At 48.9% G+C, this 27,506-nt stretch overlaps 2 protein-coding genes across 5 annotated transcripts in view; both read left to right on the top strand.

Moving 5' to 3' along the window:
* Window positions 1-1,047: 1,047 nt before the first annotated feature.
* Window positions 1,048-8,275, top strand: wu:fi75a02 (uncharacterized). The gene is made up of 8 exons (XM_067250237.1): window positions 1,048-1,081; window positions 1,277-1,606; window positions 1,703-3,923; window positions 4,055-4,108; window positions 4,267-4,459; window positions 4,622-4,755; window positions 4,950-5,021; window positions 5,135-8,275. Exons 1-8 carry the CDS (start codon window positions 1,048-1,050, stop codon window positions 5,397-5,399), a joined length of 3,303 nt encoding a protein of 1,100 aa, XP_067106338.1. The 3' UTR covers window positions 5,400-8,275.
* A 241-nt stretch (window positions 8,276-8,516) lies between these two features.
* Window positions 8,517-27,506, top strand: part of pisd (phosphatidylserine decarboxylase) — a 19,974-nt gene continuing 984 nt past the window's right edge. Inside the window, exons 1-7 of one of the 4 annotated variants that reach the window (XM_067251051.1) lie at window positions 8,517-8,548; window positions 9,206-9,276; window positions 9,733-9,908; window positions 25,739-25,975; window positions 26,130-26,271; window positions 26,852-27,001; window positions 27,190-27,350. In XM_067251051.1, coding sequence (XP_067107152.1) covers window positions 9,777-9,908; window positions 25,739-25,975; window positions 26,130-26,271; window positions 26,852-27,001; window positions 27,190-27,350 — 822 coding nt within the window. In that variant the 5' untranslated portion in view covers window positions 8,517-8,548; window positions 9,206-9,276; window positions 9,733-9,776. Of the gene's footprint in view, window positions 8,549-9,205; window positions 9,277-9,732; window positions 9,909-14,608; window positions 14,646-16,226; window positions 16,665-22,779; window positions 22,946-25,738; window positions 25,976-26,129; window positions 26,272-26,851; window positions 27,002-27,189; window positions 27,351-27,506 lie in introns of those variants that run through there. The other 3 variants (XM_067251048.1, XM_067251046.1, XM_067251047.1) reach the window with 3 other exon arrangements.

The raw sequence follows: 27,506 nt of genomic DNA, 5'->3' as shown, positions 1-27,506 counted from the left end.
ATAAGTCCGACCATAGCTAGCTTGCTAGCAGCATGCACTGCAGCGTTGGGGCCCGAATCTACCGTTGCATTTGCGTGAACTTCTCACACATTCGCATGGTTCAATGTGCAATAATGCCCAGAAACGTATACATGTAATAAATATTTTCTGAGGGGAGAACTAGATGGTAATGATTGACCAATTAAGGTTGCTTGCTAAATAGTTACTCGCTCAAAGTCAACAACCAAATGTCAGGGTAACAAAACAGACACCCAAAAAACGCGTGCATGATTATTCAGCTTAACGTTAGGTACTGTACAGTGTGTTCTTTAGCCGCCACAAATAATTTACGAGTAATATCGCTGCGTAATCCGAGTCGTTTATCTTCCATTCATTTTTAGAAGTAAAAAGCATCAGTCACCCTTGATGTACCGAGTAAACGAATCCGGTAAATAACTAACCTCCTTGTCCATCTTCTGCCACCATGTTCTTTTAGCCCATGAGATGATGTTCTCGTCTGGACCACCTGATTCAAAAGGGGGTCCACATGTGCCTAACTCTCCAGGTCCATGCCCTACCCAGTCACCTACCCCTCTACCCCATCACCTCCAGGAGCGGGTGGTCGTGGGTTTCAGAGAGTCCTACCAGGGCCAGAGGAACGTGGGCATTAGGTCTGTCACGTTTCCTCAGCCCAACAGACCATCAGAGGGTAGAGAAAGACTAGCAGTAATGGATTTGGCTCAGAGAATGGGACAGACCACAACTGTCATGGGCTCAGCCCACAGTCTGCACCAGGTCTATGGGAGCTCTGCACCTGGGGACACCAACACAACACATAGACCAATGACAGACCTCCAGGTAGGTAATGCTGGGAAACGTAGTTCTGTCCAATATTGAGCTTTATTCCCTCACTGTAGATATGTGCATTGGAACCTACTGTCTTATGTTGTCCTTTTCCGTTCCAGAGTATTCAAAAAGAAAGCATGAAAAGCAGTCCGTGGATTAACACGAGTCATGAAGGTAACATGGATGGACAAGGGGCTTTCATCATTATCTGCTAATCTTAAAATGTATGAAGTGGGGACGCCCCAGTGGCTCACTGGCTAGAGCGCGTACCATGTAGGCTGTGCCCACTTCCTGCATGTCCTCCGTCCCTCTCATGTTGTCACTATCTCTCACTATCTTTCAGAAATGCTGCAAAATATCTTAAAACGTTTTGTTAATGAAGTGTTACGTTATACAGAGAACTTAGACTTTTCAGTGTCAACTACCCATGTCTTCCTACTTTCTCCCCCAGAGAGCTTGTCAAGAGCTCCCCCCTGGGCCTCCCCCACCACCTACCCTCCTGCCCCTCCTGCTGGTCCCACTGGGGAGCAGCTGGGCGTCCTGGAGCGCTGCCTGGTCGCCCACCAGGCTGAAATGAAGAACCTACTCTCGGGTGTGCTTGGTTCGCTGTGCCAGCGTCTGGAGGTCGTGGAGCGCAGGGTGGAGGAGCTATGCCAGCAGGGCACAGCGCACAGCAACAGCCTGGCACAGATTAGCAGCCAGGTGGATCAGCTGTGTCAGGGGATGTCCTCCATCATAGCTTCTAAGCATGGCCTGGAACTTTCACCTGCACATGGCTTGGGTAAGTGGTGGAGCTTCTATCTAGGTGTAAGAGCAAGATAGGCAAAGTTACTCCTAAATGTTTCCATGGCTAACTCCAACTCCCATATCCCAACAGCAAAGGAGCCAAAAATATTGAAAGAAGAGAAGATGGAATTTACCAAGATTTTACCTCATAGTCCAAATCCTCCATGTGGAGTAGCGCCTTCGGAATCAGACATGGACAAGGGGAGTATCACTATGTGTCCCTGGAAAAGGACCTCATTGACAGCCAACGCCAGTCCAGACATGAGGATGGACAGCCAGGGACAACATGGGTTGAAAGGAACAGCCAGGGTCTCTGGATCCGGACAACCATCCCAGGTGGGGGGTGCTTCACAGAGGGGCAGGCCCAGGAGCTACTCCCCCGTCTCAGACTCTGATGACCTAGACATGGAGCTTGCCGCTGAGAAGGGTCGTGATGCCCTCACCTGGTTGGTCAACTCTGCTTTAGCGGACACCGAGTCAAGCGATAGCCAGGACACGCCTCTTCCTTCCTTGACGGGCCAATCAGTGGAAGCCCAGGGGAGCAGGGCACTAACGAAAGGACTTGAGCCGCAGCCACACCCACACTCTTCCCATTCAGACTCACACACCCACTCACGTTTGACATCTGCCTCACTTGGTGTTCCCAAGTGCCCAGTCATGACCAGTAGTAAGACCACTTGCGTGCTTCCTGGGGTCCCGTTGATCCCCATAGGGGCTTGTTCACATTCCGTTACCCCGCTAGGAGGGAGCAGGCCTGGGCAGGCGTTTGGAGTGTGTCTCCCACTATCAGAGATAGCTAGTCCACCCCGGAGTCACTACCAGCCAGGCATTAATAGTCCACCCCGCAATCTCTATCAGCCACTCATCACTAGCCCAACCCACACTCAAACCCTGCGAGGCATCGCTAGTCCACCTCATACTCACCATAAGCCAGGCATTACTAATTCACCCCGGACTCAAATCCTGCCAGCCATCACTAGTCCATCCCGCACTCACTGTCAGCCAAGGATTACAAGTCCACCTTGCACTCAAATCCTGTCAGGCATCACTAGTCCACCCCAGACTTACCACACGTTCTCCCATTCCGTTCGGGAGGAGGAGAAACAGAAGGTGGAGAGAAGGAAGAAGGGGAAGAGAAGGGAAGAGAAGCCCTTCTGCAGTGTTGAAGTCCCCCCCTCAGCCACAGGGTCTATTCAGGGCAACCACCACCCCATCCATATCCAGGAATGGCTGGCAGGTGCTGGGGCCCGCACCCAGGTGGCAGAGGAGAGGCAGCACCACAACTTCATAGAGAGTATGAAGGTCTCCTGTGGTGGAGGGGGAATGCCAGGATCTGGTGATTCAGGCACGGGCTCCCTCTGCCTGACCCTGCACAGACAGCAGTCTCCATCCTCCTCACGCTGCCAGATGTCTGCAGAGCAAGGCTCGTATGCCCAGTGTTCCCACCAGGGTGCGTCCAGGGGAGGGGACTCTCAGAGTGGGCAAGGAGTCTCTGACCGACCCCACTTGCCCTTCCACTCTGCCAGGGTTTCCTTTGACGGGCTCCCTGTGGCGTCCAATCTCCCCTCCCCGCGGAACGGCTCCTCCAAAGCTCTGCTGGTCGACGTCCGTTCGTCGTGTGACGATGGCCACGCGTCCTTACTGCTCCAGCTAGCGGACACAGCCAGCCAGATGATGTCCAGCAGCCCCGGCCTCAGCCCCGAGCTCCCCCTGCTCCGGGACAAACACTCGGGCCCTGCCAACCTCCCACGCTGCCTCAGCTCCAAGCTCCAGCGCCACCGGGAAAAGGAGCACTCCTCGTCCAGGAGGCGAGCTCTAAAGGGGGGTAGCCAGGGAGGCCCCCTCCCCCTGCCAGAGCTGGAGACCCAAGGGTCCCACCACTGGCAGCCCCTGGTGATGCTGGGGAGCCCTCTATTGCCCCTCTCCCCCCTGCAGCTCAGCCCCACGGCTCTTCCCCCTCACAGTACCAGCAGCCCACCCCTGCACAAGCTGCTAGGCAGGGCTGGAGACGGTTATCTAACAACCACCTCCACTTTGCAGCAGAGCCTGTCATGCCTGCTCCCCGTCTCCACCCCCTTCCCCTCCCAGGGAGGGTTCTCCTCCAAGGCCGGCCTCTCCACGGCGCTCGCTATCTCGTCTCCCACCTCCTTCCGCCTCTGGTTCAGACACAGGCGACCCGCACCCCTCATGAGGCTGTCGCCAGTCGCTGTGGAAATGGTGCTTTGTCAGATTGTTATGTCTGAGGTGAAGAACCCCCCGCTCTCCCCCCTTAAGGACTACACTGGCCCCCCAGGACTGGACAACGACCACAGGTCTGTGCCCCTTCCACACACACACACACACACACATCCATGCATCTCTAAGGATTCATACTGAATATTTTAATCAAATTGTTTTTATAAATTACTTGTTGACATCTCACCTAAACTTTGTGTGTTTTTAGTTATGCTCGAGGTGGTGGGATTGTGGCACTTTGCAGCAGGAACTCCACATCAAGGTGAGTAGCTTGTAACATAGAGGTGGAGCCGTGCTAAAACACAGATAAGGAGTGGGTTCACACACATTCACTTGACCAGAATGTTCCAAAAATCAAGTCCAAGCTTAACCAAGTCCTCAGCTTGAACGTTGACCTTGTGATTGTGTGTCCGCCCTTAGCACAACCCTGACCTCCCCTCCTGCACGCCGGAACCGCAGGGTTCGCCTTGCCGCAGACCGGCCTGCCCCCACTAATCACGCCCACAGCCCCAAGGCCATGCGTCTGGACCTCCTCCCACCCGAGCCCGTGCCAAGCTTCGCCCGAGCCAACGTCAAGTACCCGGGGCTGCATGGACGCGGGGCGGCCAGGGAGGTGAGGACAGCAAGGGCAACACTTATGGGGCAGAGCAAGCCCTCCTATAGGCTCAAGTATCGGGTGTCACTGCTTTGGATTTTGGCTCAATACTGTTGGTGCTGCGTTCCGGCTTATTCACACCTCTCTCCCTTTCTGTCCATTCCTCCCTCTTTCCTTCAGGGGGGTCAGTATGATGCCAGTGTGGGGGCCCAGCCAGGCCAGCGCTCTAAGAGAGTGTCCCAGATCCGCATAAGGAAGGCCGTCCCCAAACCTGACAACAACCTCACGCCGATGGGCCTGCCCAAGCCAAAGAGGTGAGCGGAGCACCCTCGCATCTATGATCCTGTCCCCTGACGTGGACACCTGTCGAGACAAACCTATCAATCCAATCATTAATATTAGAGCCAAAGTGTGGTACTACTTGTCCACCTGTACTTGGAGATGTCCTCCTGCTCTTGAACAATTAGTTTCTCACGATCGAATCTTTGTCCGTTTCCATGGCGACCAGACTGAAGAAGAAGGAGTTCAGCCTGGAGGAGATCTACACCAATAAAAACTACAAATCCCCTACTCCCAACAGGTGAGCGTTCCGAGGCCCTCCTCTGCCACCTCCTCTCGTTTTCTTTCCGTATTTCCTTCTCTTGGATCTCGTAACACATTGCCCCCCCCCCCCCCCCCCACTCCTCCTCCCAGGAGCCTGGAGACCATCTTCGAGGAGCCCAAGGAGAAGAACGGCTCTCTGGTCTGCATCGGCCACCAGAAGAGGAAGAGGATACTGGATTTCCCCGATTTCACCCTGCCACGTAAACGCAAGGCGCGAACCAACTTGCCCCCCCTGCGCGGCCCCCGAGGACGTGCCCGGAGGGGGCGCGGGGACGAAGTGGACCTGGACGTCATGCTGATCGAGAGACTGAGCGAGCTGGAGGACTTCTTCTCCAGGGAGGGCCTGGAGGACTGAGGATTCCCACAATGCTTTGCTGCCCCCACTTCATAAACCAGACACAGATCAAGACACAACAGGGCCATGGTTGAGTCTCCTCACTGTCAGTTGAGTTAGTGTACTTGAATTATTTAAAAAAAAGAATTTAGATGGGACTGGTATAATAGAACTGGATGGTGTTGAGTACTAATTCTGAAGCACTTGGAATGCCTAGCTATTCCTATCCGTGTGAGGATGTTTAAGTTCTCTCAGTGCTAGTTAATAAGAGACCATACGTGTGCCTTTTTGGAGGAGTTTAGTTAACCAGTCCAACAGAGTATGCTGTAGAACACAACATAAACATAGTTATCAATAGATTATTTGTTCTTTAAAGACTATTTGAGCATCAGAAGCAAATAATTTATAGCATTTGTATATACTGTACTTTAGGAGTGTTTTCTGACACTCATGCACAGTCAAGGTACATGGTCATGCATCATGAGTAGACTTTAACAAGCACATGGACGTCACCCCATACCAGAGCACTTTGCTTTTTTACCTCAACCAGATATCACCTCCACCTCATCCATCACTTCATCCTCCCGCCTCCATTATCACCTCATCAACTGGACAGTGACGGGTCATTTGTACACGTCCGTTTCAGATTGGCTCAGTGCAGCTTTACCTCCTCTACCCTGCCCCATCCTCTGTTAGCGTTGACTTCAGACCGGCTGCTATGGACCCACCAGTATGACTAGGATTGGTCGAGGCACCTGTCCATCAAAACCTGGTGTGTGCTGGGAAAGGTTGTGGACTCCCGACTCCTTCAATGCCTGTAGCATTGCTCTATTACAGTTTTGAATCACAGTAGTTAAGGGGAGTATTTTTGCAGTATTTGTGAAGTTTGTTTTAGATGGGGGGTTTTTATATACTCTTAGTTTGCACCCTCCTTGTGCTGCCCCAAGCCATCCTTCAGCCATCTCTCTCTCATTATGTTTTCATACAGTTCTACGTCAGTGTTTGTTTTCTTTGCTTTTCTATATTGTATCTTTCTATCCCCATGTCTGAAGAGGGCAGCCTCTTGGTGTTTAACAACCTTTACCGTGGTCAGCTGAGATTTCACTGATCCTCCGGTAAACGAGCGTGGACTTGAGTAACCATGGAGATGGTCCTCACGATGAGCTTTACCACACGTGGAGCGAGAAGTAAAAGGTTCCATCCTGTGGATCTGTTTTGTGGTCTTGGTACATCTTTTTCTTATTTTGGTTTTTGATGTTAAATATGCAAATGTGTTTTTGTTTGTGCTGTGGATGTTGGTATCCACCTGTGTTAATTGCATCAACTTTTCCAGAGTGAAGCAGGGACAAAAACTGGTTCTCTGCTGAGGCCAAATCATGTAGCCTGAATATACCTTTTAATGAAAGTTGTCCTTTTAAATACTCAGGTGCACTTGATTTACAGGTAGCAGGACTCAAAGTAAAAAATAGACCTGAAAGTTTGATGTTTGGCAGACTAAATCAAATGCACCTGAAAGAAAGCAAGTGTTAAAAACAAGGTGTTGCCAATCTATTTCCATTGTTGAATAGTGAGTGCATGGCTGGCTGTGTGCTTACGGTTCCTCTCCTTGGTCCTATTGCTGCTACACAAAAGAAGGCTACCCACTCAAAACTACGTTATATTTGTATTATGTCATGGTGAAGTTCAGACGAAATCTGTAGTTTCATTTCAAATCCGTTCCGATTTACCTAAATTCTGATGTGGAAATGCTGCTTCTTATGACGCCTATTTTGAAAGACCATCACCTATCACTGTCCAGTAACTTCATATGCCTAGCCACGGCCAAAGGATCTTTTACGTGTTCCAGATGCCTTTTAAATGGAGAACTTTTCTGGCTACGTGTATCTAACACCGCCTGGTCGACTGGACAGATGCCTACACTCACTCAGAAATCTCACTGCCATTGTCACGTGAGTCTGAGTGTGGCTGGTCCTCCAGTTCAAGTTATCCAGCTCGACAGATAAAACCGATACTTTAAACCTAGGCTACTCCAGTGGTCCAATATCAAAACCACGTTAGCTATTACGTTTTGGATTGAAGTCGACTTTGTAACGCATCAAGGACGACGTTTGGAAGGTAACGGGGTTTGAGTGACGCGGCACAAGGTCGAACTGTTAAACTGCCCAACTAGTGCAAGTCGTCTTTGAAGTCCTTTGTCATAATTCCCACAACTATAGTCTGTTACATCTTTCTTTCATTGGAACTGTTCCTAAATTAGAAAAGGAAGTTGGTTATATTTGCAGTTCCTACTATGTTGTTTAATGTCATTTGGTTTTCCATGGTCATATCAGTAACACAATCAAGTGGGAAAGTATCATCACAAACTCATTATCTCCTTAGTACTAAATTAGGTCTTTCACATAAATAAACATATTATCCGACGGACCTACAGCAGTTAGCCATCATTTTAAGGATGTATAATCTCGACATAGGTGTTGTTTTGTTGCGTGTTTTTGTATGTGAAGACTTTACCTAAGGGCACTCGTGCGAATTGCAATCTGTGGTTAGACTACTGCTTTGTTTCTCTTGGACCTATTTTGTCTTAGTTACCCCCTCCAAAGGTCAGACTGAGAGGTATAAATAAATGAGTGATGTGAAATAGATTTCTTTCTTTTTTTTCTTGGATTTGTAAAATGTTTTTGTGTTTACACTGGTTTGTATTGGAAGTGACACATTTGGGATCCCTTAAAATTCATTTTGTATTGCTTTTTCCTTTATTTTTCATCCCTCCGATTATCATCCAGTTTGTGATGTGATTTCTAAACAAACAGGCCTATTGCATCTCTCAGACCAACACTAAAGGTTAGTATTGTGAATCATTGTAATATATTTTTAAGAATAAAATAGTGTTGAACTTTTGTCATCAAGTGTTTCATCAAACCTTTTAAAGCGCTTTTTCAATATTTGAGAAGCAAACCTACACGCAGACCTACATTTTATCGATTATGTGAAATTGTATTGTTGAGACAGTAGGGGGCGACAAAGACCTTTCGCGAAACAAGAAGCTTCCCTGCAGACAACACGCTCTGATTGGTTATCTATACGAGCCTTACAAACATTCACAAGATGGCAGCGTCCTTAGTAAAGGTGTGCTATAACCAGCTCCCAGTAACAGCGAGGAGATTTGGCAGGTAACTCGCTTCTGTGTCTAAACTGATTACATTGAATACATTGCAACAGTAAATTCAAACAGTTCTGTCTCTCAAAGTATCAAGTATCCATGGTGTTAGCTACGTAGTTAGTCTGTCAGTTATCATCCGTATTACCTGTCACTTTATATAAAGTACTAATGCGCCATATGCCACATTAGCCTCCCCTTCATTAAAATGGCATGGCTGTGAGGTAATCAGTAAGAGCTAATGTCACCCAGAGTAGCTGCTGACGGCAACTAACATGTTTGTGGAAGATTAAGTACAATTTAGTTAGCTAGGACTTGACGGTAATGACTGTCAAGTGGCAAGGAAGTGGTCCGTAGCATCTGTAACATTCCTGTTCACTTGTGACTGATGAGTTGATATGTCAAATCCTAACCGTCAATGAGATGGTCTGAAAGACACAACTTTCACCAGAAAATGTTCAGTGTTCTCGATTTATTCTGCTTGCGTAGCTAAATTAATACCAGCAGATCCGTTCGATCACCAGGTCTTGCAGCTGTGACAGCTCGATGAAACCAGCATGTTAATTTGATATGTAGATCACATTATACTGAAGTCTTTGACATGTTCTATTTATTGTCGGTCTTCCGCTGCTGTGTGCGAATGTGCATTTGTGTGTGTTTGTCACTACAGTAGATTGCTATTGTACAGACCCCAGGCGATCCATCAGAATCAACAGGGACCATGGCGTTCTTTGTTCAGCGGTGAGTTGCGTTACAAAGATCTCTCTCGGGCCCAATCCTCAGTGTGGCTCCTCAAGGTAGATCTAGGGCAGCTAAACTCAGAGACAAGGTCCAGATTCATTCAGACCAGAGACTGTAAAGAAGGACTGCTACACAATGTCCTCATAGAGCCTGGGAGTCCCGTGAATACACTGCAGGACTGCACTGTTTACAAGGTCGTAGAGTTTCTCTCTTTGGTCAGAAGGGGGCAGTCCCACCTAGTTCAACTGAAGTTGGAACCAAAATACCATGGTTCACTTTTAATACCGTAGAAACATCACTGATGGGTTCACACAACTCGTTCACACAAGTGGTCCTGTGTGCGCTGGTGTGTGATAGGAACACGGCATATTAGTAGGAGTAGACCAGTGTAATAACCATGCTTCTCCAGGTGTCTGTGTGGTCACGTTAATGACGAGGCTGTGTCTGTCTGGGCAGGGAGACGGCGCTTCAGCCCCGCCTCCCTGGGGCTGCAGGCGCGTATGAGGCCCCTCCCGCTGATCTTGGCCACGGGCGGGGGCTACGTGGGCTACGACCAGTACGGGCGCTACCGGGACCGCGAGTTAGAGAAGCTGGGCATCGAGGTGGAGCCGCGCGTCGCCAACGAAGCCCAGGTAGGGAGAACCGATTCTCCAGGAGTCCTACGGAGTGTACCGCGTGTGGAACACGGTGCAGGCTGCTCGGCTGTGTTCTCACTGGAACTGGCACGCAAGGGCGTTGGCTAGCCTGGCCACGTGAGGGTCAGCTTGTCCATCTGTCGTGATTTCTTCCCCGTGAAGCTTCTGGTTCTTTTCAGGGTCAGGATGGGAGGGCCTGCTCACCGCAGGTCCACCTGCCTGCTCACCGCAGGTCCACCTGCCTGCTGCCGCTGGTCCACCTGCCTGCTACCGCTGGTCGTTGAACACTTGTATTCCTCTTTTGAAAGACGTCGAAGCTCAAAAAACAGTTTGATATCTCTGGATGCTGAGATCATAGGTGGGGTGGTTTTTGGTGGTCTGTCTGTCCAGTATGTGTGTGTGTCTGTCTGTCTGTCTGTCTGTCAAGTATGTGTGTGCCCTTTCTGTCTGTCTGTCAGTATCCTTGCATGACATCTATGCCAACGTTATTTGCCTCAGCCTCCCTCCACAAGGCTGCTCCGTCTGGCTCCAGTAGGGGACAGCAGTGATTAAGATTGTGACTGACAGAGATCTGCACAGCTGGGTGTATCTGTGGTGAAGTCCTGTCAGCTGTTGTGTGTGTGTGTGTGTGTGTGTGTGCGTGGTGTGTGTGTGTGTGTGTGTTCACTGAGGAAATGCTGGTCAGGTGCCAGACTCATTAATCACTCTGGGCCATGTAATTAGTGCTGCTTGTAGTCTAGTGTGACCAAACAGCTGGAGAGTCTGGCTGGACAAATATAGACCTGACTACACCAGGAGGTGTGTGTGTTTGTGCGCAGTGTGTGTTTTGGATAAGGGGGCAGGGGGGGGAACATTTCTGCTGCGTGGAGTGAGGTGACCGTTGTATATGCAGTTGGACTGGTGACCCTGGTGAATGACACTGACTAAGGTTAGCGTGGGCTTGTTATTTTCTTGTGACGTTGCCCACAAAGCCAGTGTGACCTCCACTATTTAGAAACGATAAAATCTGTCAACTTTATATTGGTTTACTATTAAACCCTGTTGATGTTTTGGCAGTTTTTTTTAAGACGTCACATAACAGTCTTGGATATCAAAGAAGAACATCCTGAAAAAGAATGTGATAGTATAACCTGACAATACAAATCACATTTATTTGTATTGCCCTTTTTACAAGCAATGTCCCAGGGGCCTTTACGTACGCCGCCCATAGAACTGTACTCAACCTAAACCCTCAAGGGGTCATATGTCTATTATACATAATACTGATAATTAGGTCACAATGTAATAGACTAAATAACAGAATCTTTGTGGGATAGTACTGTCCGCTGTGTTTAATGGTGTGCCTTAGTTTATTGACTGTTGCTACTAGACTGCAACACGGGCCATATGCAGTATGACCTTAGAAAACTGCTATTCAGAAATCTTAGGTCTTGATAAAAGCGGTGTGGTTATTGTACGTGTAGCCTGTACCTGGAGTAATCCGTCTCTAACACGACTGGAGTTGGATCTATCACTGAGGTCATGTGGGGTCTTCACGCGCCCCAGAGAAACTCCATCTTATTTTTGTGTGTCCGTCCATCCGTTGTATATGAACATAACCCGTTATCACCTTCTGAAGGTTAAATATGGTGCCATTTACCCTCTAGACGGGTGTTGGAGTCGTCATGTGACTGGTCACTGGAACATCCTGGGAGGATTCTACAGTAACAATAATCCTGTACGCTCTGCGGATCACTTGAGATTCCAGTCTACACTCATTCACTCTTGTTGACACAGTGTTTTGACTGGTGAGAAAATGTTTCTGTATCAGGGCTGTGTTTTGCATTTGGAAAGTGTGTTCTGAACTGTTTTCCATAAAATACTTTAATGTGTATTTAACTCAGTTACTCAGAAGTAGCCTTGTTCTCGTGCAATGGGACCATCTGTAGCCTTGAATGTCGACCCTGGACAATGGGGCCAGTATTGAGTTGGCAGTACAGTGAAACATTCCTGTCTTTTGTGCAACTCTTTTTTGTGCGACTGTGGGGGCCGCAGTGCGCAGCCTCTCTCAATACGCCCTGGGTTCAATGGAACATTGATGTGGGGAGGTTCCGCATTGTGTGGGAAGACCAGCGTTGCAGGTCAGAATCGGGGAATTTCCCTGTGTTAGCTTTATCAGCTTGTTGGTTTGTGAAGATAAACATACAACGTGGAGCCTGCCTCACACCTGCTGAGTCCTTAAACTCCATGACTGAACAGAATTTCATCATAAGCAAACATGCCCTTTATCAAATTTTCCGAGTCACTCTGGCCCATTGTCATCGGGATATTGTCACCACACATCATACATTTACATTTAGTCATTTAGCAGACGCTCTTATCCAGAGAGACTTATAGTAAGTACAGGGACATTCCCCCCGAAGCAAGTAGGGTGAAGTGCCTTGCCCAAGGACACAACGTCATTTTGCACGGCCAGGAATCGAACTGGCAACCTTCAGATTACTAGTCCTACTTCCTCACCGCTCAGCCATCTGACTCTCTACATGCACTACTTCTTGATCTTTCTGTCAAACACACACTGTCTATACTACCACACACTGTGACCACACTTCAACCCTGCTTTTTCTGTGTGGGGGGCGGGTGGGGGGTTGAGTCGGGTCAGAGAGGAGTCTAGAATGGTAATGAACCCTCGGGACACCAAAAGAGACAACCTCAATGGTCACTGTGACAGAAGAGAGCCGCACACTCTTTCTCTTTCACACTCACACATTCACACACAGACAGCAGAAATCAGTGAATGAATGAAAATCTTTATTGCCCCGAGGGGAATGTGTTCTGCACCAAGAGCTTGAAAACAGATACATTCAACACTGCAGACAGGACAGTACAGTGGACATAACATAATTATTAAAAAACACAGCGAGACAATAAATGGAAGAATAAAATAATACAACTGAAGGGATCACAGAAATAACTTAAGAATGTCAGCAGGTCCAGTACTGTAAAGTGCATAGTGCCAAAAAGAATTAACAAAAAGGATAAAAGGATAAAAAAAAAAGGGGATAAAAACAATATCTGATTTGATTGAGCAGCTGAATACTTCTTGGGACAAGTGTGTATGTATTCCTAGAAGAACTAGCCCTATTGTTCTTGCTGAAATTCAGGTCTGGCCTATTTGTGGTTGCAAATACAGTTTACATTGGGCTATTTACTATAAGATATCTTACGTTGAGTACTTAAAATTCATTAAATGATTCCCAATTTCAACAGACATATCTTGCACGGCCTTAAAGGGGTCATTGATTGCAGAACCGAATTTACCTTGTCACAGTTGAATAACGACAGTTCAGTGGGTAAAATGGACATACAGTGAACCTCAAAGTCCATTGACACCTCTTTCCTATGCAAATCTCACAGAATTCTTTTTTTTGCTGTAAAACGGTAGGTTTTGAAAAAGCCACTGAACTGACCTCAGTTAGGTGGCTCCACCTTGACAATGTAAAGCAGGATTTGCTATGATGCTGTTGCTGAAAAGTGGTGCTTATCCGACCTTATGTTCATCACAACCACAAGCTGTAGTATGGTGTTGTCGCTAACAGTTATTAGCAATGCTAACGTATCCTGCCTTTATCTAGCATCGGTAGAATGTGTGATGATTTAGTTTATTGGCAATGGGGATAACATTATTTCATGTTCCTGTTCATGTTTCATGTTCATTCAAATAAATAACCCGCGTTGTCATGTAAATCTACAATTCAAGATGCATGTTTGTCCAGATCAATTTTTCAGGAAGATAGCTAGAGCTAACTGAAGCTGAGTTGAATCACGATAGTTAGTTTGCTAAGCTGTAGCTAGCTAACGTTACCCACCTAAGTCGGTCCCGTTTGCTTTGACAACAGAAGTGGAAACGACTATCATTTCAAATGATATCTACTCAATCTATTGAAAACAGTGTTGTGTAGACGCAATAGATTTATTTGTACATTTTTATTTCAAGTCTCCACCGTGTTGCGTCTTTTCTCCGCAGCTTTACCCCTTGTAAACCAACCAATCAGCGCGCAGCTTATCTGTATATTAATGAGCATACCATAAAAGGGAGAAAACTGCTTGTTTCATTCTGGGGCTATTTCACAGGGTGCATCAGGGGGCATAGAACAGCACTTAGGGCATAGAACAGCACCTAGGCCATTTTCAGCCCAACCAATGTTACATACCCTATTCGGAGACCCTAAGGAACAGTGTGAAATACCTCAAAAACCCAGTCAATCACCCCTTTAACCTCTCCACATTTGCTGCGTTCTTGTTGTAGATTCACTAGATGTACTAGACGTTTTTTTTTAAATATGTCAATATTGAGCTGAGAGAAAAAGTTTGTCTGCCTGTGTCAATACAATCATAAGGGATGACCTAATCAAGCCGAGGTGTAAGTGTTCAGCAGCAGTGTAGTCGAGGAGAGGGAGGGCCAGTGAGAGTGCACAATCCTCCTGTGAGATCACTCTTTGAACCAAGTCCATTGACTTTCTAAAATGGTCCCACCAAGTTACTTTTGGACTGTTTGGCAGAGCGTGATAACATTTTACCCAGACATCTTTGTGCCTCAGACATGTGATTGTCTGCCCGCCCACTGTGTTTAAATGGCCTGTGAGCAGGAAGCATCTGTTAGCTCATACAGGAACAGGAACAGCAGCCCTCACCTCTCATCGACAACAGAGAAAGAAACCAACATTTCAGACTCCCCTCACCTGGCTTGATGTGGTAAAAAGGCGTTTTTTTTATTATCGTAAATTCATTTTGATGATTTCAGAAGTTCTCATTTGTCACGTTTAGCTAACTGCTAAGAATTCTTCATTCAAAAGTTGTCTGATTCGGGCTGAATTTAGTGGTTTTCAGTAGACTCTTACTTACAATTTGTTCTTCCGTCAACTGAGCCTCAGATGTTTGGAGGTATGGCATCAGCAGATTAGACAGGAAATGATTTCCTGTTTCTGGTTTTTGAGGTGCTCATAACTGTATTAGACTATAGTTTGGATAACAGAGTGAATCCAGAATATTCTGTTCTGATCACAAGCCCACATATGTAGTCACAGTGAAATATGTTGTCTTACATACGTCATTTAGTAGATATATTAATTTTGACAATATAGCTTTCTGTTCAAGAACAGCCCTAAAAATTATCTAAAATATAAACATCCATCTTGTTTCTTTTTTCTTTTTTTCTTTCATAAGACTTAAGAAAACAGACTTAAATTACTGTTTTATAGCAGATAAAATAACCAAATTAGTCGTCTGGTTGGGGGAGTAGAGGGTCCATCTGGCCGTCTCAGCCCTCTCTTACCCCCCACAGTGTTCCTGAGCTGGGTGGGGGTTGAGAGCAGGTCTAGGGTTGTGCTGGGGACAGGGTTCACCCCCATACTCTGCGGTCTTCTATTATAGTGCAGTGTTTAACCCTTGTGTTATCTTCGGGTCATTCTGACCCATCAGTCATTGTGACCCACCGTCGTATTGCGACAACTTTACCGCATACAAAAACAAAGTGAAGCATTTTCTTTTAACCGTTGGGCTGTCTCCGACCCCTCACATTGCGAAGGTTAAAAGAAAATTATTTGTATTTGTTTTTGTATTGGGTAAAATTGGGTAAACACAACGATGGTTCGTTATGAACCTTTGGGTCATGTGACCCGAAGGCAGCACGAGGGTTAAGTAAACCTAAGTTTAACCCTAAGTTCAAGTTCATCGTCAATTGCACTCGCTTCCATTAAACTTGACGCTTTATTTGTTCAGCACATGCTTTTATCCAAAGAGACCATCATAAAATACGCTGATAATAATGGTAAAATGAATATAACACAGGACACAGAGGAACAAGTCATTTGCTGATAGTGACCATCATAGATTACATATCAGCCCCTATTTTCACAAAACACACAACAACACAATAGTAGACTGTAGCATAGAATAGTAAACTTTCCAGTGAGCGTTCAGTATGGTGTTTGGGTGTGGAGTGCGCACATAGTGAATGTGCGCAGTGCACAGTGGTCCTCTGCTATAGGGCTACAGCTGGCGCTCAGCAGAGCTGACAAGATTATGTTTCTCTCCTCGTTCCATACCCCCCCCCCCCCTTCTCCCTGGTCTCTGACCAGCCTGCCAGATCGGTGGTGTTCACCAGAGTCACCCCATTTTCTGTCACACCTCCCCCCGCCACCACCCCACCCCGGGACAAAAGACCCCCACATCCCTCGGGGCCCCACAGACCGTGAGAGCGACATAGAAGAGGAGGAGGAGGAGCGAGAGGATTAGAAACCGTGCTGCGTCACATCCGTCCCGTCGGAGGGGGCAGGGCTCGAGAGCGGCGGAGGGAGGGAGCGAGCGCACGAGAGAGAGGGAGAGCAGTCCAGCGAGGAGAGAAGCAGCAGCAGCAGCTACGCACTTGCTCCAACACACACGCAGCACAGCAGCGAGAGAGAAAGAGAGAAAGAGAAAGAGAGAGAGAGACAGGAGCCCAGCGCACGGAGTGTTTGTCCTCTCCGGTGATCATGTGTCAGAGCAGGAGCGTGCAGAGGGCGGCGTGGAACTCAGGGAAATGGTGAGATGCTGCAGATCTTTGCACAGCCCTCCGTCTTGCTACAATCTCCACAGAGTTAGGGTTGATGCGCGCAGGCTCCGGCCTCAGAGCTCAGCAGGAGCAGGGGAGCTGCAGGGAGGCAGCGCAGGAGGAGGAGGAGGAGGCCCCGGGGCTGGTGGAGCCTCTGCTCTCAGCCACAGAAACAGATTCAGGTACCGTCCGTCTTTATCATCATCCTCATCATCGCCCCGAGTTTGAGAGAATGGGAGGGCGACCACAGTGCCTTCATCAGTGTGCGTTTGGCTGGGCTGCGAACGTACCCGTGTACATCGCAAACAGGGACAGCGGGAACAGCGATTGTTTACATCTGTGTGAGAGGCCGAGCAAGCGAAGGAGAGAGAGTAGGGATGGATGGATGGATAGAGAGGGGATGGATGGAGATATAGAGGGGATGGATGGAGATATAGAGGGGATTAGAATGTCCTCTCGTGAGAATCGTGCTGTAACAGTTTGTGTAGTGTGTGTGTGTGTGTATGTTTTGTGTGTGTGTGCTAGTTGAGCAGGGGGACAGTAGTGGAGCGGCAGCAAAGAATATTGTGTGCACAGCTCTCTCCCTCCCTCTTTTCTTCTCTCTCACTCTCTCTCTCTCTCTCTCTCTCACACTCTCTCTACCTCTCTCTCTCTCTCTCCATCTCTCTCTCTCTCTCTCTCTCTCTCCATCTCTCTCCCTCACTTCTAGCGAGCAGCACAAAGCCTGTGTTTGGCCTAATTGCAGTGTAAAGCCCCTAAGCTTCTGGCAGGCAAACAGGCAGTCGGGTAGTGAGGTTGGGGGGGTGGGCATTCCAACCTTTGGGCTGGCCCACGCAGATATAGGCCTACGCAGTTAGACCTATTGAACAACTCTGGTAGCTCTCAACCAGACCAATGCCAGCTAGCCTCATTGTAGCTCTCTGGCTAAGTAGTACAATAGTCATACTACAACACTGACTAGCTGCTCCTACTGGAACAATAACTTGCTATTCCTATAGTCTTAATGGTACACTAGTTGCCAGTCCTGTAGTCTTACTGGAACACTGGGTAGCTAGTCTTTCTGGAACAATACCTAGCTATTCTCATAGTTTTACTGGAATACTGGCTAGCCGGTCCTGTAGGCCACTGGTGCTCCGGCTAGCCGGTCCTGTAGTCCACTGGTGCTCCGGCTAGCCGGTCCTGTAGTCCACTGGTGCTCCGGCTAGCCGGTCCTGTAGACATTTAGTCTTTTTTTTTTTTTGTAGTAGTCCACTGGTGCGCCGGCTAGCGGGCCCCTCACTGTTGGCTCTGAACAGTAAGTTATTTTTCAACCAATAAACTATATACTGTCTGAGGAAGTTGACAAATGGAGAGAGGGGGGAAGGTGCTAGTGGCAGGATGAATGAAAAGAGATCTTCCAAAAATAGATATTGAGAGATATTGAGAGAGATTGAAAGAGAGAGAGAGATATTGAGAGAGAGAGAGAGTACCAGACAGAATAACAGACAGAGAGCGTGAGAGGCACAGAACGAGAGAGAGATGGAGAGTGTGTGCGTGAGTGTGAAAGCAAGAGAGAATGCTATGCAGCCAGTGATTGGCCAATATGTGTCTGCATTGAGGAAGGAAGGGGGGTGCTGTGTGAGCGTGTTACTGTTTGGTGAAGAGGGAGATAGTGAGCAAAGAACCTTCTTCAAGGAAGTGCACAAACATGTACAGGACTGTGCAGAAGTCTTAGGCACCCAATAGTTTTACATGAACGTTGTATTAAATATTTGAATTTGTCAATTATTGTCTGTATTTGTACGGCAGTAAAATAATTCGTAATTTCTTAAAGCATTTATGCTTTACTTTGTAAAAGTTTTTATTTGTGTTTAGGACTTTTGCACAGTGTGCAAAAATACTGTATGTGTATTACGTGTGATATATATATATATATACCTACCCCTACTGGGGTTACTGCAAAGTGACAACAGACAAAGTCTCAAGGCATAAATGTGTACCGGTGTGTGTATATACACACGCACACACACACATTTACACATTTATGCCTTGAGACTTTGTCTGTTGTCACTTTGCAGTAAACCCCAGTAGGGGTATATATATATATCACACGTAATACACATACAGTATTTTTGCACACCAGTAGGCCTAGACCCTATACCCCGTAAACGCAGAAACCCTATAAACCATGAGGTGAAATTACAAAAAAAAACTTTGTCATGCTCAGGATGTAGCCTTTAGTATTCTGCATGTATCGTCATTGTAAACTTAGGAGTGTTTTCTGGCATTAGCTGGCGCTAACTGAGTTTCTATATAGGTTAGTAGTCGCATGTAAACTCCACTTTCTTTTTAACTGAGCTATGCCCTGAAGGCAAGTGTTCTAATGAATTGTAGTATAATGTAGTCTCAGAGTAGTTATTCCATGATCATGATTTCTCTGGGCAGTGAAGTACTGTATGCATGTTGGATCACTCTTACTGCACTTGGTGGTAAGGAGCTGTCCTGTGTCCTGTTTAGAGCAGGAGCGAGTGGCTTAGTTAAACGCTGCACGCTAAACTAGGGCACAGTCAGACCGCCAGCCGGACCCTCCTACCGCCCATGGGTGCCGGCCTGGCTGCTGGCTACTAGGGCACAGCCGGACCCTCCTACCGCCCATGGGTGCCGGCCTGGCTGCAGGCTACTAGGGCACAGCCGGACCCTCCTACCGCCCATGGGTGCCGGCCTGGCTGCAGGCTACTAGGGCACAGCCGGACCCTCCTACCGCCCATGGGTGCCGGCCTGGCTGCAGGCTACTAGGGCACAGCCGGACCCTCCTACCGCCCATGGGTGCCGGCCTGGCTGCTGGCTACGGCGTTATCCAGTTTCTGTTTGTCTCAAACTGTCACTTGAGTAAGTGGTAAAAGCCTTCAGGATGTCAAAGCTAGTCTAGGAGAGTACTTGTGTGCACTTCAAGTTGCTGTTTCATGTAGCTAGTCTCCCGTCCATTCAGCCATAGAATGGCTGATGATGGAGAATGTTGACGTTGTCATCCTCGCAGGTGTCTCGTAGCAGTGTTGGTCTCCTTATAGGGTTGGTAAATAACAGTCATAATTAGATGATGGCCAGGAAAGAGTTGTGGTCATGTGATCTGTTGTCAAGCTACCTTAACCGTGCAAGTGTGCTTGGCTATTACATTATTTAACACTTCACATCAGTCACTATAAATGGGCTGTTGTTGAAGCCAGTAGATTTATATTCAACAGACTCACTGCCTGGCCACGACACATGGTAGAAAATGTGTGTGTGTGTGTGTGTGTGTGTGTGTGTGTGTGTGTGTGTATACAATATGCCCTTGTTGCTCCTGTGAATGGCTGTCATCAAGCTGCTTCAGTGACAATTACCTGGCTCCAGCTGGACACACGCACTCTTTGTGAAGCTCTTCCACATTGATTCTCGATCTTGTAACATTTCATATTCTATATTTTATATTTATATATATTTTCTATTTACATTGTTTAGCTCTTTAGTATATTGTTTAGCTCTTTAGGACATGTTTAGCTTTTTAGTATTAGACTTTAAAATTGTATTTATACATTATGCTTTTTCTACTTATTTTATTTATTTTTAAGATCCGTATATGTTCATTCTATTCACCTTCCTGCCACAGTAAATTCTGTGTTTGTGTTAACTTACATGGCAATAAAAAACGATCTGATCTGATTCTGCCGCCTAGCGAGGCAAAACAAATCAATGATATGGGAATTGATATGGCCACACACACTGTTGACCCTGATCCACTGTAAGCCCACTGTCAGAGTGTAAGTGTGTGTTTTTGCTGAAGGGGTATATGTTAGTGTTACAGCTGTGTATTTGTGTTTGCTGAAGGCGTGTGTAAGTGACTGGGTGTGTGTGTGTGTGTGTGTGTGTGTGGCAGGGTGTCAGTGTCCAAGGTGTGAGAGTATAATGCCCAAACCTGCCCTTAGCCTGATTGGACAGGACAGGTCTTAGCCCTATAGATAGCCCAGAGCCTGAGGTCCGGTTTGGGCTGGAGAGGAGGAAGGTGCCGCCTCATCACTTCCACAGCCAAACATGACCCACATCCCTCTCTGACCCATTAAAGCTAATCTAGCTTTAACAGGCTGCTGCCCGTCCTCCTGTAGCTACAATCCAGTCCAGTCTATGCCAGTCCTAGTCCAGTTCACTCTGTGTCCAGTCCATAGACCAGTCCAGTCCATGTCAGGTCCGGTCCGGTCCCATTACCAATCCAGTCTACGCCGGTCTCAGTCTTGTCCACTCCAGCAGCCTCCATGAGACAAAGCCAGTAGACGTCCTCCAGACTGCTGCAGAGCTGTCCCTCCCCCCCTCCCTCCACCACGGCATCACTGCTGCCCTACTTCCTGCTATTGTACGGAACAGCACAAGCATTCAGGCCTGGCTAACCACGCAGTCAAATAGCCTGGCAAAACAGCCTGTAAGAACCCTGGCGAATTACAGCCTCAGCCTTCTGCAACGCAGTCAGCCATAGTGGAACAGATGTGTGCTGGGTTAACATGGCGTGTCAGTGCGTTTTTGTGCTGAGTTGCACAGCCGTACCTTTGAGAGACCTCTGGACCATGTAGCTGATCGCGTGTTGGCAGGGATGACATGCATGCTCCTTGATGCAGCTTCCATCCATTAATGACATTCACAATTTGATAGGCTTCCTTTTATCGTCTGGATGTTTGAGGTCCATGTTTGAGGTCCATGGTGGATCCAGTCTCCACCCTGAGGGACTGAGGATCCGCCCATGCAGAGCTGAGCCTGGCCTGGTACCTGGCTTCTTTCTTGGCCAGAGATGCCTTCTGTCGACCGCGGTCAGTCAGGCAGTCAGCGTGCAGTGTCCTTGAGCATCAGTCCAAGAATATTAGTCATGTTAACTCGTAACCAAGGCTACGTAAAGGTGATCAACACATACACGCCCACGCACAACAGAGACACGGACGATACACGACTGCAAAGAGTTTGAAATGAAACGGCAAAGAACAACAAAAAAATGCAGAACACATGCAGAACGCATGCACATGGAACACGGCACCCAAATTGCAAACACAATTTGGGGGGGGGGGGGGGGTGAGAACGGTCGCTCACACACCAGCTCACTGTGCTTTCTGCCTGCAGAGGAGCTCACACGTGGTTCAGTTGTCTCTGTGGTTCTCCTATAATTCCCCATGCCATCCTCACACACACACACACACACACACACCTGTCTGCACCATAGACACACAGTCTCACAGCAGAAAGACCGTGTCAGGCCCACTTGAACGTGGCTGACCCAAGCCTCCAGTGCTGGACTAGGGAGAGGGCAGTGCAGGGTGTTGTGGATACTGAGAGCCTCCAGTGCTAGACTAGGGAGAGGGCAGTGCAGGGTGTTGTGGATACTGAGAGCCTCCAGTGCTCGACTAGGGAGAGGGCAGTGCAGGGTGTTGTGGATACTGAGAGCCTCCAGTGCTCGACTAGGGAGAGGGCAGTGCAGGGTGTTGTGGATACTGAGAGCCTCCAGTGCTAGACTAGGGAGAGGGCAGTGCAGGGTGTTGTGGATACTGAGAGCCTCCAGTGCTCGACTAGGGAGAGGGCAGTGCAGGGTGTTGTGGATACTGAGAGCCTCCAGTGCTAGACTAGGGAGAGGGCAGTGCAGGGTGTTGTGGATACTGAGAGCCTCCAGTGCTAGACTAGGGAGAGGGCAGTGCAGGGTGTTGTGGATACTGAGAGCCTCCAGTGCTAGACTAGGGAGAGGGCAGTGCAGGGTGTTGTGGATACTGAGAGCCTCCAGTGCTCGTGTGCATCTCCTACCTGCCTGACCGCCGGGGAGCAGATGGAACCTGAGAAGCTTCTGGATACAACATTAAATATTCATGGAGGAGGAGTTTTGAGGAAAATAACGATGCTTTTAGACAGGCGGTTAAGACGTGTGTGTGTGTTTGGCACTCCCATTGGGGAATAGACTGTGGGTGGTGGTTTGTGTGACTGCTTTTAGGGAACAGACGGAGTATGTGGAGGTACTGTATGTGAGGTTATATAACGCAGTGCTTTACCATTATAGATGGGCCCTATTCTTGTCTTTGTGTGCTGCTATTGTGTTGCCTTGTGTGCGTGGGTATAAGAATGTGCATCGTTGGTCATTTTTATTTGTGTGTGTGTTTGTGAGAATTTCCGAAAGAATAGCATTTCAGAGTAGTTACTGTTGTGCGCTTTTTTTGTGTGTGTGTGCATGTGCCCACGCGCGCGCGCGTCCACCTTCTGCGTCTGTCTGTTCGCGAATGCGGCCGTTCCCGTGCCAACGCGCTGTTCTGTGGTGCGCAGGTTGCAGTTCCCCCAGTTGGCCTTGCGGCGGCGCTTGGGTCAGCTGAGCTGCATGTCCCGGCCCGCCCTGCGGCTGCGCTCATGGCCGCTCTCCTTCCTCTACTATGTCCTGCCCCTCAGCGCTCTCAAACCCCTGGCCAAGGTGGGCTGGAGACCCACCTCCCGAGTAAGTATCCTGTGTGTGTGTGTGTGTGTGTGAGAGAGTGTGTTTATAGGCACAGTATCTGTGTGTGTGTGTGTGGGGGGGGGGTATATGTATTTATGTTTGTGGCTATGTGTATATACAAATAGTATCTGTGTGTTTCTGTTTGTGCGTGTGTGTGTGGATGCTTGTGTGTTTGATGTTTCTCTGCATCTCTGTAAGGGGTTTGATCTCAGCATCCAGAGGTACCAACTCCCGTCTGGTTCTCTGGTGTTTATCTAACCTCACTTGGTTCATATCCCAGGTACTTCCTGTCCCTGCAGTGTTGTATTGTGTGTGCGCGCACTCCAGTGGGCAGCCCTGCTGTCAACCACAGATGGCTGGTCACATACGGGCACACTGTGCTCTGGTGTCCACCGAGCATCAAAGGCCCTTTGTGTTGGACACACATACACACAAACACACACACACACTACAGCACAGAGGAATGCCTTGTGTCCTGGTGGGGTTGAGGGGACCGAGGGCACCTCAGTCCACAGGCCCTCCTCCTCTTCCCCCCCCACCTCCACTGTCTTTAGACCTCTAACCTTAATTAAACAAACGTTTGTTCTCCTGTCCTGATGTGGAATCAATATATGCATGGACCCGGGGCGAAGACGCTTGCAGCCTGCCACTCCTCTCCCCTCTCCTTGTCCGCGTCATCCCCCCCACCCCTCCTCCTCTCGTCTTCTTCACCCCCCCCCCTACCCCCCTATGATTCTGCCTCTTTCTAGAGTCTTCCCAGTCTTCCTGCCATTTTCTGTTGCCGTTCAGATCAGATTTATCTCCCGCATCCGGCATCTCTGCTCTAATGTTCTGCTGAAGATGGATCCCCACTTTTTCCCCCCCAGAGTTTTCCTCCTCTCCTTCTCTCCATCTTCCTCTCCCTCTCTCCATCTTCCTCTCCCTCCATCTTCCCCTCCCTCCCTCCCTGCTGCTTTGTTTGCTGACCGGTTGAGCTCTGATCAGCTTGATGATTTCTAATCCCAACGCAGATTGATAATACTGAACCCTCCTCCTTCAGCCCTGCCCTGCCCTTCTGCTCTGCTGGGCTCTCCTCTTTTTTTTATTTTTCTCTCTTTTGCTCCCCTCTCCTCTCTGCTCTCCTCTCCCCCCCCTATCTCTACTCTCTGTGGCATTGGTCGATCACGCATCTCAGAGGTCATATCAGTCCGGTCGGGCAGCTCTGCGTTTGATCACGTCTTCGTTCTGCGTCTTCCTCAGTAGGGCCCCGCCCCCCTGCAGGCCCCCGCGGGTCAGAGCCCCCCCCCCCCTCCTCCTCCCGTCAGGCCCGAAGCTGGCCTCCACTGAAGCGCACTATTACGGTGATAAATCTTAACTGCTGACTGGCATGGCCGCAGCAGCAGCTATTAACCAGTGTCGATTAAACAGGGCACGATGACCTCCGAGAGGCCTGTGGGCCGGCTAGCTAGCTAGCAACTCTCCTGCAGGATGGCGAAGGAGCTAAAAGCTATCGAGTCATCGTCCCCCCCCCCTCCCCGCGCGCTGTCAGCTGCCGGGGGAGCTGCCTAATCCACTTAGGCAGAGGCCATTCACAGCAGTGAGCAGCGCTACGAATCAAGTGCACACCATCTGGAGCTCAGGGGTTAGAAACACAGTCCCAGTAAACTAAGCTGGCTGGTTGCAGGTGCTGGCACAGGCCATCATCATCATCAGTAGCAGCAGCGCACACTCACACATACCTCTGACTTATCGTGTTCCAAGCTGAGCTGGCTCTGTTGATCTGTGGCCGCGCTGAGCCTCCGTCCAGCGGGGAGGGAAGCGGTGTCAGGGGAGCTGGGGCCCGCTCGCCCAGCGCAGGAACCTCCAGCGAGGCTACGCCTTCATGTCCGTTCAGAGGGACGATAGGACCGACCGGGTATCCAATGAGATTCTCTCCGCTGTGACGTTTGCCATGCGGCTGCTTCAATGGCCAGGGATCTGGGTGAGTGATCTGGGTGAGTGATCTGGATGGGCTACCTGTCTCTATTGGCAGCGTTGGCAGGTGTCACCTGGGCTTCCTCAGAGCGATGAGCCGGGAAGCCAGGCTGTCGTGTCCTGCTGTGACCAGGCCGGGAGGTGTAGGCGTCCACGCTCATAGTTTGCCTCCGTCGTACAGTGTTTACCTCAGGTGTGGGTGTGCGCTCTGGCCACACACGGGTGCTACCTGGAGAATCTTCCAGAGACTGAAGCTGCTGACGGGATATCTAGCTCTAGTTTTAATTACTGCCATAGCTGTCAATCATTTACTTCCATTACCTGACCCTCCCAGCGGATCCTAGCAGAAACTGAAACTGTTTGACTCTTTGACTTCGATGTGCTACGAAAACCCCAGCCCCCCCTACACGTGTCCAAGGCTTGATAGCACAGCTTTCTCCCTCGCTCCCTCTCTCACCCCCCTTCCCTCTTCCTCTCCACCTGCATCCTCATATCTGCTCTCCTCATCCCCCCCTGAAGGGACTTCCAACCCGCCCTCTCTCTCCTCCTCTTCCTCTACCGGTCCAAAGCTGATTCAACCCACATTGATCAGTCTGTTTCCTACATAATTAACCAGCCTGCCAGCCTGTCTCTTCCTCCCCTTGCAGACCGGTTTAATGACCCAGATTTTGGGTGGAGAATCTCCATGGAGCAACTCTACGAACCCTATTCCTCCGTCTGGCCCTGTTGTCGATGACGTTGTATCTCTGTCGCGGACAGCCGCTGTGGCCAGTGCTGTCCCTGCCGTGCACTGACCCGTTCTGTCACTGACCCGTTCCGTTCCCCCTCCCCCGCCTGCAGGTGGGGCTGTATAAGACCATCCCCACGCGGCTGCTGTCGCGCGCCTGGGGCCGCCTGAACCAGGTGGAGCTGCCCACCTGGCTGAGGAAGCCGGTGTACAGCCTCTACATCTGGACGTTCGGCGTCAACATGCAGGAGGCGGCCGTGGAGGACCTGCACCACTACCGCAACCTGGGAGAGTTCTTCAGGCGCAAGCTCAAGCCCCAGGCCCGGCCCGTCTGCGACTCGCACTGCGTGGTGAGACCTAGAGACTTGGAGTATTCTTCAAAAAATTATTTTGCCCATACCAGGGATGATAGTTTGATTCAAAACACGATTCAGGCATTTCATGTCAGCAAGAGGGGGTCAGACCTTGGGCATTTACCCCGGGCGCACTTGTTTTCAACCACAGATCAGCCCGGCAGATGGCAAGATCCTGCACTTTGGGCGGGTGCGTAACTGCGAGGTGGAGCAGGTGAAGGGGGTGACCTACTCTCTGGAGACCTTCCTGGGCCCACACACCTGGGCGGAGAGTCTCGTAGACGCCACCAGAAGTCAGTATCTCTCTCTCCCCTATCTAATACTCTCTCTCTCCTATACCTAATATTCTCTCTCTCCCCTATCTAATACTCTCTCTCTCTTATACCTAATACTCTCTCTCCCCTATCTAATACTCTCTCTCCTATACCTAATACTCTCTCCTATACCGAATACTCTCTCTCTCCTTTTTCTAATACTCTCTCTCCTATACCTAATACTCTCTCTCGTCTCTAATACTCTCTCTCTCCCCTATCTAATACTCTCTCTTCTATACCTAATACTCTCTCTCGTCTCTATCTAATACTCTCTCTCTCTCACCTATCTAATACTCTCTCTCCTATACCTAATACTCTCTCCCCTATCTAATACTCTCTCTATCCTCTCTATACCTAATACTCTCTCCCCTATCTAATACTCTCTCTATCCTCTATCTAATACGCACATCATAATGTATACGTCTACAACGATTGAAGAATGATATGTTTTATAGTCCGGTGATGCACTGTGAGGGTGCATGAGCTGTCTACCGGGACACCATCTATCAATCAATCAAATAATGAATAGATCCGTGTGTGTGTGTGTGTGTGTGTCCAGACGAGGACGACGCCAGCTCGTTCCAGGACCTGCTAGTGACGAAAGAGGGGAACGAACTCTTCCACTGTGTGGTGTACCTGGCGCCTGGAGACTATCATTGCTTCCACTCTCCCACAGACTGGACGGTGGCCCACCGACGCCACTTCCCTGGTCAGTGCACATTGTGGAGGCTAGACTGCACACACACAGACTTCCATGATCCCTACACACTCTATGAAGACAACGCACATGCATATATTTATAAAAATATAATAAAATAAAAATGAAAAATGAAACTTCTGTGTGTCTCTACCCGAACACTAACACCCCCCCCCCCCCCACCACCACCACCTCTGCAGGCTCTCTGATGTCAGTGAACCCGGGCGTGGCGCGCTGGATCAAGGAGCTGTTCTGTCACAATGAGCGGGTGGTTCTGAGCGGGGAGTGGACCCACGGCTTCTTCTCTCTGACCGCGGTGGGCGCCACCAACGTAGGGTCCATACGCATCTACTTTGACAAGGTGAGGAACACACACCCTTTCCCCTGCTGTCTCTCTCACACACACACACACTCACTGGTTGTAGTCCACTGTAGGATTTGTGTAGTTTAGTTTTTTGGGTTCCCACTAACGTGGTGATAGTCCATGGTTAAGTAGATACCATCAGTACTAAGCTTT

The sequence above is a fragment of the Osmerus mordax genome, chromosome 14 (genome assembly GCF_038355195.1).
Source record: "Osmerus mordax isolate fOsmMor3 chromosome 14, fOsmMor3.pri, whole genome shotgun sequence".
Taxonomy (NCBI): domain Eukaryota; kingdom Metazoa; phylum Chordata; class Actinopteri; order Osmeriformes; family Osmeridae; genus Osmerus; species Osmerus mordax.
This window is presented reverse-complemented; position numbering and strand designations above follow the sequence as displayed.

Coding starts and splice junctions, on each gene's coding strand:
- wu:fi75a02 (XM_067250237.1), top strand. CDS start 1,048: ATGTATGAAGTGGGGACGCCCCAGTGGCTCACTG. Junction 3,924..4,054: donor GGACTGGACAACGACCACAG/GTCTGTGCCCCT, acceptor GTGTGTTTTTAG/TTATGCTCGAGGTGGTGGGA. Junction 4,109..4,266: donor AGCAGGAACTCCACATCAAG/GTGAGTAGCTTG, acceptor GTCCGCCCTTAG/CACAACCCTGACCTCCCCTC.